This window comes from Pseudopipra pipra, chromosome Z (genome assembly GCF_036250125.1).
Source record: "Pseudopipra pipra isolate bDixPip1 chromosome Z, bDixPip1.hap1, whole genome shotgun sequence".
Lineage (NCBI taxonomy): Eukaryota > Metazoa > Chordata > Aves > Passeriformes > Pipridae > Pseudopipra > Pseudopipra pipra.
In genome coordinates this window covers 71,947,355-71,960,666 of record NC_087581.1, presented here as the reverse complement: position 1 = coordinate 71,960,666, position 13,312 = coordinate 71,947,355, and the positions used below count along the sequence as shown (strand labels likewise).

Here is a 13,312-nt window from a genome sequence, read left to right as displayed (position 1 = left end):
ATCGCCTGAAAAAGAGAATTCTGTCATTTACCTCTCCTTGGGCTTTTATGCTTTTCATCAGTGCAGTATCTTGACAAATCAATGTTTGTGGGGACTTATGGGGTCCAACTCAAAGCTGCTGTATGCAAGTATAACTCAAAAGTCAGTGCATATAGACCACACGATCAGCATGCATGCCTAAAACCAAGCAATTTTTCTCATTTGATAAAAGCAACTGTTTATGACACGACAAATGGTTTATGATAGACTAATTGGCAACTGTAAGATGCCTCAAAGAGGTGAAATTCAAGGACTGTATCCAGTAGTGTCACTTTATATGTGTTTCTTTGGAAAGGATTACTTCATTATTTCAATTCCAGAAATTGCAAATTGCGGTCTCGAGTTGCTATGAGTGCCACGTTCCTCTGAAATCACATTCCTCTGAAATCAGTGACTCAGGTTTTCAAGTGAAAATGCCTGCAAAACACCGTTTCCTATAGTTCTTAGAAAATATTCTTCTTAGAACAAAATGATTCATGGACACTTCTTTAGAGAGCGTTGCACTTATGTACTGCTCTTTCGAAAATACCATGACACATTTAAAAGAATTGCAGTAAGAACATAATACAAGCTTATTGTTTCTTACATACAGTCTGAAAAAGAAAATGTTATTCCATTTGTCTCTGGTGTCATTGTGGTGATATATTTTCATTTGTATCCTTTTTAGGATACAAATGGTTTGTACTCTGACATCTTTTCCCAAGAAATTCTGACACTTTTCATAAGAAATTAATGCAAAAATCTATAAACACAGGTCCCCAAAACAGCTCCCTAGACTAATTTTGCCCATGCATCATAGATTTTAAGAGTGTTTTCATCCTCACTGGCTTGAATGTCATGAAACTGGTAACGAGATAAGTGCCTTACTTGGCATAACAAACAGGCAAACATTTGCTAAAGTACCTCCTGGCATATCAAAAATCCACGAAGAAAATATCCCTTAAGCCCTGTTGGAGCTGTATTAGCACCAGATAAGAGATTTACCTGTAAAAGCAAAATTAGAAAGTGGACTGAAGGTGTCCAGAATTCTTTACTATGTGTTTTGCCATCTTCCCAGCCTTTCCACTCTGGGGACACAAGTCAGAAGTTACTTTAAAAAGCATAGTTGTACAAAGTCTTACCTTGCAACCTGTGTTCTAGTATTGAAGTCAAGAGATCTCATTGAGCGTAAGACTTCTATACACCCCAAGTACTGTAAGGAGAAAGAAACAGTTGGAAAATGTATTATAATTATGCTTGAGTTCTGGGAGAAAATGCAGCTAACCATTAAGAGTCACTGTGCAATTCTTATTTTTACATTTTATTTATCCTATGCCTCCGGTAGGTTGTTATGGTTATGCTGTTGTATGTCACAGATTTGTTCCATAAACATTTTATTTCATTTAAGTCTCAAGTTTGGTTCAACATATCATTTTATGTTTAACCCAATCACTGTAATACACCTAATTTATAATGTGTTGATATTTATCATAATGTTTATTATGTGTTTTCTTCTATGTTAATTGTTCCATTTTAGGTATAAAACTAATCAAAGGAAAAAATAATGAAAAAGGAAGTGTGGTAAAGGAAATTCATCCAGCACTGGTTAGTAGGAAAAACTTATTTAAGAGGGAGAGAACTAAGTCTCATTAGAACAAAAAAAGGCAAATTATGGCAGGGAAGACTGAAAAGAGTACCAGCAAGCAATTCTTAATAAACAGCTCCGGGATATATGTGATTTAGTAATTTCATTAATTACACTAGTATAAAGATATAGGAAAATAATAACCCACTAGTAACCCATGCTGGGAGATGGATTTAACAGGGTCATTCAAGAAAGGGAAGGCATGAAGGTTAGCTAATATTAAGAAAAGACCAGACTTATTGACCCAGATTTCTGCCCTGCATCTCTGCGGAAAAAAAAAAAGGGGGGGGGGGGGGGAAGGACCATTACAAATGACATTAAAATGTAACAGTATCTAACACAGGAGTGAGAAAAACTCTGATGAATCTTCTAGACTTGCTTCCAAAAGTGGTCATATTGTGCATGTGCTAGAGTCTACCAGAGCTACAGCTCCTGTCAGATATTTGGATGATGGCTTCGCAGAAACCAGCCCGTGACTGTCACACCCCGTGGCAGCACCTCTGCGTGTAGGTTAAGTATCCAACCACACACCCAACTCTTGAAAGCCAGAGGAAATCGGGATGAGTCTTTACATCATGAGCCTGATAATGGCTTTCTAGTGTTGTGGGTTTATATCAGCTTTTACATCAGTTCCGTATCCGTTTTGGTATCTTCACAGCATAACGCAATCTATTTGGGCATGAAACTGGCGCAGAAATCAAGAGAGGCCACAGTTTTGTGCCTGTTCAGGAATTTTATTTTCACTGAAAAAATGATCTTTAAATTAGAGAGTTGCTGCATCAGTAACTGTATTTGGAACTTCAGCAGTTTTTTCACAGAATGCCATAAACTGTTTACAAGCTGAGGGAGTATCTAGTTTCTTTTCACATGTTATTATTATTTATTTCTATCATGTGCTATGAAGTCATTACAACACTGAATAAAGTTGACTCCTATTTGTTAAATTGCTTGAGCTTAGATTATGATAGCACACAGTTTCTGTGAAGGGTTGCCTCAAGATCCATTTCCTAGAACATTTTAGAAATCTCCCACAATCTTACATTTTTTGAAAGTTTGTATAATGCTCATCGAAAATGTCTTGTCTGGCAGAGATCCTGGCACATGGAGCCCTCAAGCTAATGGTCATACTTTCAAACTCTCTACACTATCATCAGTCATCTATCAGTGCAAAATTAGGTAATCCTTGTATCTTATTACAAGTAGATTCCTTTTTTACATATACGTCTGCTCGAGTACTTAAAACATCCAGAACTACAATTTCATGCTCTTATGAAGGAAGTTAAGCCATTAACTCTACTTTTAAGTATATCTCAGAGAGTGATTTCATTCTCTTGAAGATGAAGTTCTTTAACATCACTTGAGATAATCAGCTGAAGTAATTTAACTTATAGTAATAAACAGCAATGAACGATGCTTCCCTGCATTCTTTTTGTGTCATTTTGTTGCAGTCCTAGGATGCTTTTGTAGCTTAATTTTGCCAAATATTTATTTCATACAAGATGCTTTTATAATTAAATGTGCAGTAAATGGTATAAATATTCAAAGGTATTCCTGTGATTTTTTTGTTATAGAAATACTTGGTTTTCATTATCTCATCAACTGTTAATTTAGACCTCTTGATACAAGACCACTCTTGGATTGCACTTGTTTCTTCACTTATCCATATTTGCCAAAAATCTTTTAAAGTAAAGTAATTGTACAAGTTTGAGAACCAGGCCCAGCATTTTGGAAGCAAACTCTGGAAGGTATTTTGACAAGTACATGCAGGCGTGCAAATAAATACACAAACACGTATGCACACAAGTCACTGTCAAAATAGACAAATAATTAGACAAATACCCATAAACATACTTAGGAGGCGTGCATTTAGACTCCTTTGAGTTATACTACCTGATCTGCATTAACAACAGTAGAGACAAGATCAGACTGAAGGAAAGTCAGATGGAAAAATTACCCTGTACTTGTTTTATGTGTATCATGGAGACAGCTGAACACAACATAGTAAGGCTTGCAGTATTCCTGACTGATCAATGCAAAGATGGCAACTGATTTTCTGGGATAAAAGATGTGAACACTTAATCACCACGGCATGTTTTCAAGTAACGAAATTACTATAAAAATTGACATTCAAAAGGTCCAAAGGCCAACTACAGGGACATATAACTCACCTACTGCTATGCTTCAATTATTCCCCAAGACCAACACTGCTGTCTAAAAATATCCATTTGAAGTACATCCTGACAAGGATCCACAGAAAGAAGACATACAACCAAGATAGCAAGTAAATAAATTATTCATTTATTTCAACAAATAAATACCCTGATTAAAAAGAAATGCTATCTTTTGCTTTAGGCATTCCATGAAACATTTAAAATATAGTTATAAAACAGTCTACTTCTAAAAAAAGCTCCTCTTCACCCAGCACTTAAGGTATATTCCAACCAATCAGCTACTGTATGCTGTGAGATTTATGAGATCCCATTATCATCCTCCCTCTCATTGCTCAGGAACCAAATATACCGAGATGCAGCCCACCTTGAAGTAGGAGGATTTTGGGACTACCAGTTCCAAGTTCTCTCAGATAACATTCTGCCTTCTGTCAACTTCCTGATATCTGAATGAGCTTCCAGCTTGTGTACCCTCATTGAAAGGCACTATGTCCCCAGGAAAAGGTCTTTGGTATGAATGAACAGCTCCCCATTCAGAGGTTTCAGATTCGTAATTAGTACTTCGCATGCTGAAACAGTACCTTGCATGAAAGCAGATGCAAATCTAAGAGCAGAGTGCCACATACACCTGGGACCATACATCTCTCACTGCATGAGGTTCCAGCATCCTTGCTAGCTACAGTTTTGCCAGGTTAGTGTAAGAGAAGGCCTGGACTTCTGGTTTGTGAGGATTTCCTCCGTACTCCCTAAACTACTTGTCTTCACTATGACTCAGACAGAAAATTCTTGTTCAGCAGCTAAAATCTTTTACTGAAGCCTGTGCAAGAGAGAGTATTGAGTTCTCCTAACATTTGTCAGAAAAAGACAGTTCAACACATGAGCTCTGAGTGCATTCGTGTGCTCAGAGACAAGAGGGAAAGCAAACGCAGGTAGTCACTGTCAGAGCTGCCTTTTGCTCCATGAATATGAACAACCTTGTTCAGTGTCTCCTAACAGGCTCTCCAAAACACCAAGTTACTGGAAAAAAAACCTCTATTGTTAGACCCAGAAGCTAGCAGCAAAGACAGCAAGAAATACTTTCATAAAAACATAACCAGACCTATTCTGTGATTCTGGGAGGGTGCAGCCCTGTGCAGCACTGCAGCAGTCCAACCTGAGTGCTTGAATGCTATGTGCAAATCTAGCAGAGGAGTGTCTGCCCTGTACACGGGTAGCACAAAGATCTACCCATCACTTACTCTCAAATAAAATAAGAACTCCTTATCTCTGAATTTGAACTTACTGGAATATCGTTAGCTCAACAAAACTGCGTGGGTATTCTTAGTAAATTGAGGCTGACTGGTTCTAACCATGTAAGCAGATGACCCACCATCAGGTCTGAGTGGTTCACCACCCTGCAGCTCGTACCTGCCTTGCAGAAGTTATGTAAGACACGACATGGTTACATCAGCAAACAGACACGCACTTGCACTGCTAGCCAAAAATCAGCCAGTGCCCTCAAATACTGATGTACCCAAAGTGTGCTCCTACACTGCACAGCTGCAGATAACAGCCTGGGGGCTCAAAAGTAAATTCTGATTCCTGGGGTTCTGGGTGGTGTATGGAGACCTAAATCTTGAAAATAGAAATAAGGTATCTCGTCATAATCTGGTCAATTCTCTGCAATTTTCTCACCCACGGGATTAGGCTGCCCTTTTACTTGGCATGTGGAAAAGTGAGCATCTTCTTACTTGCCACATCTGTTCCTCATGTGTACCTCAAGTCATTTATGATTCCCTTTTTTATTACCTTTTTTTTTTTTTTTTGGTTGGGGGGGAGGGGTAGGAGAGTGGGGGAATATGTTTGTTTGGTTTTGTGGGGTTTATTTTTCTACATTTTATTCTCATTAGCCAAAGACCTAGTCCAGAATTAAATTAATCCATGAAAGTAAATGAGCAGTTAGTATGAATTGATTGGTGGTAGTTAATTACAGTTGAAGACTGCCTTATTTAAAAATAAGAGCTTTTATTTAAAAATTAGATTTCATTGCTTCTACTGCAACATGCATTTATTTATGCATCAAAATGACAGTTCCTTCTAATTTCAGGGATCATCATTAACAACCAACAGGGCTTGTGAAATATGCACTGAGTTCTGCAAGGTTCTACAATACTTAAATATTACTTTCAAGTTTCCTATTTACTTAAAACATATTAAGATTCAAACCCAGATGCACCCTAACAAGCAGGCCATAATACAAAAATAGTAACAGCCCAGGACTTGATTTCAAAATAGTTAAGTTTGTCCACATGTAACTGTGGACCCAGTCAGGCCTTTTAATAACCATATTGATGCATGAAAAAGAAAAGAGAAGGGAAAAAAAACACAAAACCAACACAAAAAAATAGCCCAAGCCACAGCCAGAGACTACAAGATTGAAAAATATCTTACAAAATTAATTTTTCTCTTTAGCAAATTTATATGAAACAGTAAATCTCATATCATAATATGTGGTATCACAATATTAGATGAAATTCCCACCTTAACTGAATTCACAATACCCACTTTCTAAACTGATGAAGTGGGAAAAAACCCACCCACCAAAAAAGAAACAAACAAAACAAAAACCCCCAAACCAACAAAAAACCTCAAAACCCCCAAACCAAATCAAACAAAAAACCCCAAAACAAACACTAACAAGGAACCGTAATCAGAAGATGTTGTCTTTAATAAAATAAACTAAGTTAAAGAAAAATAATAAATGCCACAATGCTTCCTAATTTTTTAATTGTGTTTTAGCTGAACATTTATTACCTTGAATAGCTTACTAATTTGACTGAGACATGCACCATAAAGTTACTTAACTTAGCTAATCAGCAAGAAATGAGCACAAAAAGAGAAGATGCCTTATCAAAACATACATTTGATTCTTTACTTCACAAGGAGATCATAGTGTAATTACGTGTATTTGACTTATATGATTTGACTGAATTAACACTTGAAATCTTTTAAACAGAGAGGCACTGAAAAACAGTATACATAAAGAGCCTTTATATATATGATGCTTGTCATTGACCCAAGGATGTGGCTCAGCTACCCAGCTGGGACAGGGATCTGGGAGCTTGGAAAGCCTTTCTGAACTCAGTGGTTAGCTAGGCCAAACTACTCGGGAAGTAAAACTTCAACAAAACATAGCACTGTAGGGAGATGCTTCTCTGTATCACCAAAAAGTCAGTATTTTCTGAAGACTAGTGTGCAACAAACTTTTTTCTTCTGTTTTATTCTGTATGTTTGTTCATTTGTTTGTTTCATGGGTCCTTCCTTTCTTTTTCCTACCTTAAGAGCCGCCCATTGCTAAGACAGCAACTGTCAAACCTCAGGGAAACCCTTTCCTGACAGGTGGAGAGACACCGTCCTGCCATAATCATGGCAAACATCTCACCCAGACTCTGGCATCACAGAAGTCTGTGGGACACCCTCTCCCTTCAGGTGCTGCTGATAATGCAGAAGAGGCAGCCTTTGAAAATGCTGGCTACCACCGACTGAGCAGACAGCAGTGTGGTTGGAAGAAGGTCCTGCATGTACACAACCATTCAGATTTGTGGCAGTGTACCTAGATACTTCGAGAAAAAGAATGGAATGGAAAATTTGTTCAGTGACATTTCTAATGTAGAGTGAGTTATAATATTAGAAAAAGCTGTGGGCAGAACCAAGACTGGATACTCAGAGAAAAATAAATTTGTCTAAGCAGTAGTCACAGAGCTCCAAGTCAGCTGCTAGAGATTTCAGTTTCTCTGGTAGTTTGGGATATAAATAAACTTGCCTTTAAATTCTCTGCTTAGCTTTCACATAACATGATACTGAGATCTTACCTAACGTGAGTGTTATTCTCCCAGTCTCCTGCTCCTCCCTCCCCTTGGGGTGAGACATCTCTTCAGGCACATAGGCAGGTCTCTGTGCTCCACCAGCATGTGCCAGAGCACCCACTCTGTACCTCTGCCCTGTGCCTTCCTGCCATCTGCAGAATGGCACACCTGGCTGGGGGAGCAGTCATCCTGCACGACAGAAACCCTGACAGCCTTGTTCTGAATGAGGGAAAGGCCCTATATTTAGACGTTGCCACATTCCAGCACCAAAAATGTGTCATAAACATATGCTGCCACGAGAAACAGAAAGGCTCTCTTCTGTGCTTCCATACTTCTGCAGTTGGCAATTTTTGTGCCAGTAAGTAATCATGTATAGAGCTTTATAGTGAATCAATATTTCCCCCCAAGGTTTTTTTCTCATTAGAGAACACGTGTTCCAACGCAGACAGAAAACTCTAAGTAAGGATTGATTGAATGCAAATGGAAGAGAAAATCTTCTTTGGAGCTCAACTGCAAATAAGCCTCAACCATTCAGCTGTAAATTTATCATCACAAAATGCTCCATGAGACAAGTAAACCAACAGAGCTTCTAAACTAGTACAAATGATGATGCATGTGACTGTCAGTTGCGCTCCTCTTGGAAACAGGTGGTTTGTTTCTTCAACAGTGGATGAGAGAACACAGTTTTCCCAAGAATACTGCCAACTTTGGCCAACACCTAGCTCCTTGCTGTTTCCTCTTGTACAATTACTGATTTCTATAGCATAAGAATAGATTATATGTCTCAATATAAGCAGAATAACAATTCTCAGCTGGCGAATGATAGCCAACACTTTCAATGAATTGGCTTATCCTGTTTGAACACGAGGCTCAGGTGTGCACAACTGTAATAATAAAGGGATTTAGAAGGCAAACACAGGCATTTTGTGCATGAGACCAGTGCCTCCCAGAAATTAATTCCCTGACTCATGTACTTAGATTCATTAATTAACACATTGTTAGTATGATTCAATGCTATTTTGGCAACTTATTATGTTTACTTCTCTATTTTACTCTTTGAACGGGATGCTTGTGTTTTCAATAACAGGGATGCCACTAAAATTATGCTGTAAAACTTTTTGGTAAAGGAAGCAGCCTTCATAAGCTCTTGATTTAACTACCATAGTAGAGTTATAAAATATTTTTCACAGGAGGCTGCTCCAAACAAAAAGTGTTTGTTTAGCACCTTGAGCACAAAATGATAAAAAGAAAGCTCACATTTTAAAATTTTCACTGAGTTGAATGTGAGTTTCTGTGTATTTACTAGACATCTAGCTTTAACCACGTAAATCCTTTTACAGTGACTTTCCTTGGGATTTTCATAAAGGCTTTCAATCATAAGTCAAGTGAGGCTGAATTCCACAGAAATTCTGGGATCAACTATAGAACAAAGTGCCTAGCACTGATTAATTCAAACTGAAAGTCTGTGAAACCTTTTCACCTAATTAAATTCATCCCAAGTCTAACCCACTAACAGTAGAAAAATCAGCTTCTAAATAAAGGAAGGCAACCATATTTTTCTATCTTACACTCCTTTCTTGCATTGAGTTGCTCAAGTGATAAAGAATAAATGCACCTTAATAGGACAAAACAAAAAAAATTATTTACTTATATCTACTTTTTTGTATACTGTACATGTGCATGTATATATTGTTCTACACAGGCTTTGAAATCCTATCTATTGACTGGAAGCATACACAAATATGCAGTGCCACTGATATTTAAAATGTTTGCCCAAATTCCTTGGCTCTAAAAAAGTCTGCTATTTTTTATTATTTCTGAAATGCAGTACATAAATATTTATAACTATTTTAAAATTGCAGTGGGCAGCTGTATATACCTATTAATAAACTGATATACTATATATATATATATAAAAAGTTATCAAGATTTGCCAACACCCTGAAAAAGCTGGAAATAGGTTATTCCTTTTTCTCCCATAAAGATCAGAAAACCTGCAAAGTGCTTCTTCAGTAGCCAAGGAGTCATATAAACACAGAGGCCTTGGAGAATAACACCAGTTGAATGCCTCCAAATCTTGCTGATGATGAGGCACAGACAGAGCGTCGTGTTTACAAAATATACTTGGGTGCCACTGACATCAGAACAGAAGGAAAAACAACACTAAGCAATACTAAACATTACTTTCCATGTCTGTTAACACACCTCTGAAGTATGATGAAGATTTTATGTGGTTAAATACTATCAATTGCTGAGGATAAGGGATACCTGAAAAAAAGTTGTGCAACAAGGTGCAATATTTTCACTGTATTTCAGCATATAGTTTCCCTCTGTTGACTGTAGAAATCTCCACACAATATGAGAATTTGGGGTATCTTACCAGTAATAAAATAGTTAAATAAAAGTATATCACATAAACCTCTGTAAGAAAAGAAGAATCCATTCTATTTGGTACCTATAGTGGTTTTAAATCTGTCCTCTGTGAAAGCATTCTGGCAGCATCTCACAAAAAAATCACACAGTAAGGATTCAGAACCCCTTAAAAAAAAAAGGTGAAGGCTTCAGCTAGGAAAAGAAGAACGTGTTTTATCTTATCTTGAAAAGCAATTTCTTAAGTTAACTCTAAGGTCTTATTTCTTGCTAGCAATGGGGAAAGATGTAACAAGAGAAACAAATTTTGCTTCTGACAATTTTCTAATCTCCATCTCAAATGGGGTTGAAAACAAAACACCTTCAAAGAAAATACCTTTTTCTTATTTCATACCTGTAGGTGGATGAAACAAGATTGCCAGCATCACGGTCAAAAATATTTTTGCTGTACAGATGCTAAATGAACTGGGCTTTCACAAGATTTCAGAAAAAAAAACCCCGTATCGGTAGTTTTGTGTGAACAGTATTTCTTATGTTCTTATCTTACAGACAAAAGCTTTTGCATGCAAAACCTCAGAAAGGCAAGTATCAGAAGTTCACACATTGGACAATGATTTATTCCATTATTTTAAATGTAAACACATTCTGTACTATGACTCAATTCTTTGTATGGGCTGAAAGTTTTCTTTAAAAAACACTACACTTGGGAAAAAAAAACCCAGAACCTTTAGTCCTACACTTTTTAAAGTTAATTTTAAAAATATATAATAATGGATGAATGCAATTATTGCAGTGTGAACCAATTAGAGTATGCACTGCAGTATCACAAATGAATTGGTTCATTTTCACAGCTGCATACTTTAATTCAGTGAACTTTCCAGACTGTTTTGCTGCTACCTTGAATATCCACTAAGATATATTTCCCTTTAAACCACATGCAGATTAGCTGGAGCAGCTTATGTTCTGCATCAGAACTCCTTTAACACACAAAAGCTTCTGCAGCCAAAACACTATGCTTCAATGGTTGAAAATCATAATTAGACATCTGAAACTGTTAAATATGAACACTGAAAATATATCCAATTATTTAAAAATTTATGCTGCCTCAGTCATTAAGTAGAACTGCTTGATAAGGAGTATTACTAAAGCACGGACCCAGAAAATGGAGGATCTAACAGGTGCTTTTCCACTATGCCAAATACAAACCTCTGTTCAGTATCTGACACACACACTATACTGTTATGCTTTTTAATCTGTGCATTTGGAGGTGTGATGTCGGAAGGACCTGTCACTGTCAAAACTGAAAATCCAAAACATGCAGGGAGGCAGGAGTCCTTTTCCATCTGAATGCCACATGTACCTCTGGTCTTCATCCCAAGAGTTCTGCAATTAAACCCAGCACCCCTGCTTTTTCTGTCCACCTCGTGCTCTTTTCTTTGTGTCACCCTATACCATGTTTATTTTTATTGTTTATGGTTTTGGTTGCCATTCCTGCCTAATTTCAAAGGCCTTTTTTTTTTAGCCTTTAAACTTTTAGCTGTGACTCGGATGGTCTGATTCACTCTTTTGAGATCAAAATCTTTCCTGGCCCTATGAAAATTTATTTGAAAAACCTAGGGGAATATCTAACTTAGTAAACAAACATTCTAGATTATTGAATTGCACCCAATCCCTCCCAGAAAACAAGGGATAACTGGAAATATGACGGCATCGAGTCCCATCATTATTGGACAGGCTCTGCCTCAGACCTGCCTGAAGCAGACAAAGGTAGAGCTGCACCACTTTTTGTTCTAAACACATAGAATCAAATGAAATTAATATTACATGACTATGTAGAATTGCAGAGAAGCAATACTGAATCCCTCCTGCTCTAAGAAATTTATTTCATTGCTTAGGGGAGTAAACCAACTTGAAAGAGTGCCAGTAGCTGGAAACACTGGTTTCCTCTGACACTAAACCAGGGCAGATCTGAGGGTTTTTTTCATTGTAAACAACAGGAAAATTTAATATTGATACTTTGTGCATTCGCCTGAACTATCTTCTACAAAACAAAGCCAGGCTATAGCACAAGTATAGCTACTGTGTTATTGGAGACAAGATTTCTCTCGGCTAGGAGAGAAAGAAGCACCCTGTCCCTGGGACAAAGGAGTACCTTGTCTCCAGCAGCACAGAAACCCCGAGGATCTTGGTTCATCTGTTTTCCTTATGTTTGTAGTGGCAGATATTTAGATTGGGCTCGGGATATTCTTACTGCAAACGCTGTCGGATGACAAATAAAGAAACCAACCACCCAATTTCCAAGGAAAAACACAGAAGAAATTCTGGCTGCATGCAGTTTTTACCTCCAAAACTGACCAGCTAAATTCATCTGGGGATTTTAAAACTGCAGGATATATATAACTAGCAGGATAAATAACTAGCAGGAGTGTATAATTTTTGCTTTAAACAAAAATATTTCTCACTTCAGCTATTCAAATCAACATTAACAGTGTCCAGAGCGTGTCACTCACAAAATAACCCTAGGCATGGAAATTATGTCAAAGCTTCCAAGGCAATTTGCAAACACTCCAAATGTACTGAAGAACAGACATTCACATTGACAGTTGAATTCTTCAGCTCTGAAATCAATACATGCTTTATTTCCTATGAAAGGTGTGCAAATGTACAGTAATAGTACTTGATTCATGTAATTAGAATAATATTATAATTAAAGACTCTACAGTATGATTTCTGCTGGTAGGAACTGATCTAATTTCTGTGAGAAATGGTCTTTTCATATCAGTGGGCTGTAAAGCAGACCCACAGTATTTCAGATCCATGGAGATCAAAAGAACAGTTTTCGAGAGAGCAACAGGCATCAATATCATTCTTTCATAGTTCAAATAACAGTGAAAGAAAATGCAAAGGATACTGACTGATCTCACAGGAACATGGCACAATGGGAGGGCTTAATTACTAAAACCAATGCTCTCTTTGTCACTTCCTTCTCTCTCCCCTAATCTGCATGCATGCAGCTTTAAAATCCACAATGGTTAGCCAGTTTCATTAGTCTTTACTAACACTGTTTGGGTACCTGTGCTGAGGATAGCAGACTCTGAACCAAAGTCAGTATTCTATCCTATTATCACCACATGACTGAAACACACAACACACTTCTTAAACCTCATTACAAACAGGATGCTCTGGGACTGTGCTCTTTATTATTAGAAACACATGCACATAATCCTACTGAGTATGTTTTTACTCAGGCCGTGTCAAGCTATCAG

General features: G+C 37.4%; 1 protein-coding gene across 12 annotated transcripts in view; it reads right to left on the bottom strand.

Annotated features, from left to right (window-relative positions):
• Positions 1-13,312, bottom strand: part of SHC3 (SHC adaptor protein 3) — a 94,247-nt gene that overhangs the window by 40,074 nt on the left and 40,861 nt on the right. For all 12 annotated transcript variants that reach the window (XM_064640993.1, XM_064640994.1, XM_064640990.1 and 9 more), the window contains one exon: positions 1,161-1,231. In XM_064640993.1, the coding sequence (XP_064497063.1) occupies positions 1,161-1,231 (71 nt within the window). The remainder of the gene's footprint in view (positions 1-1,160; positions 1,232-13,312) is intronic.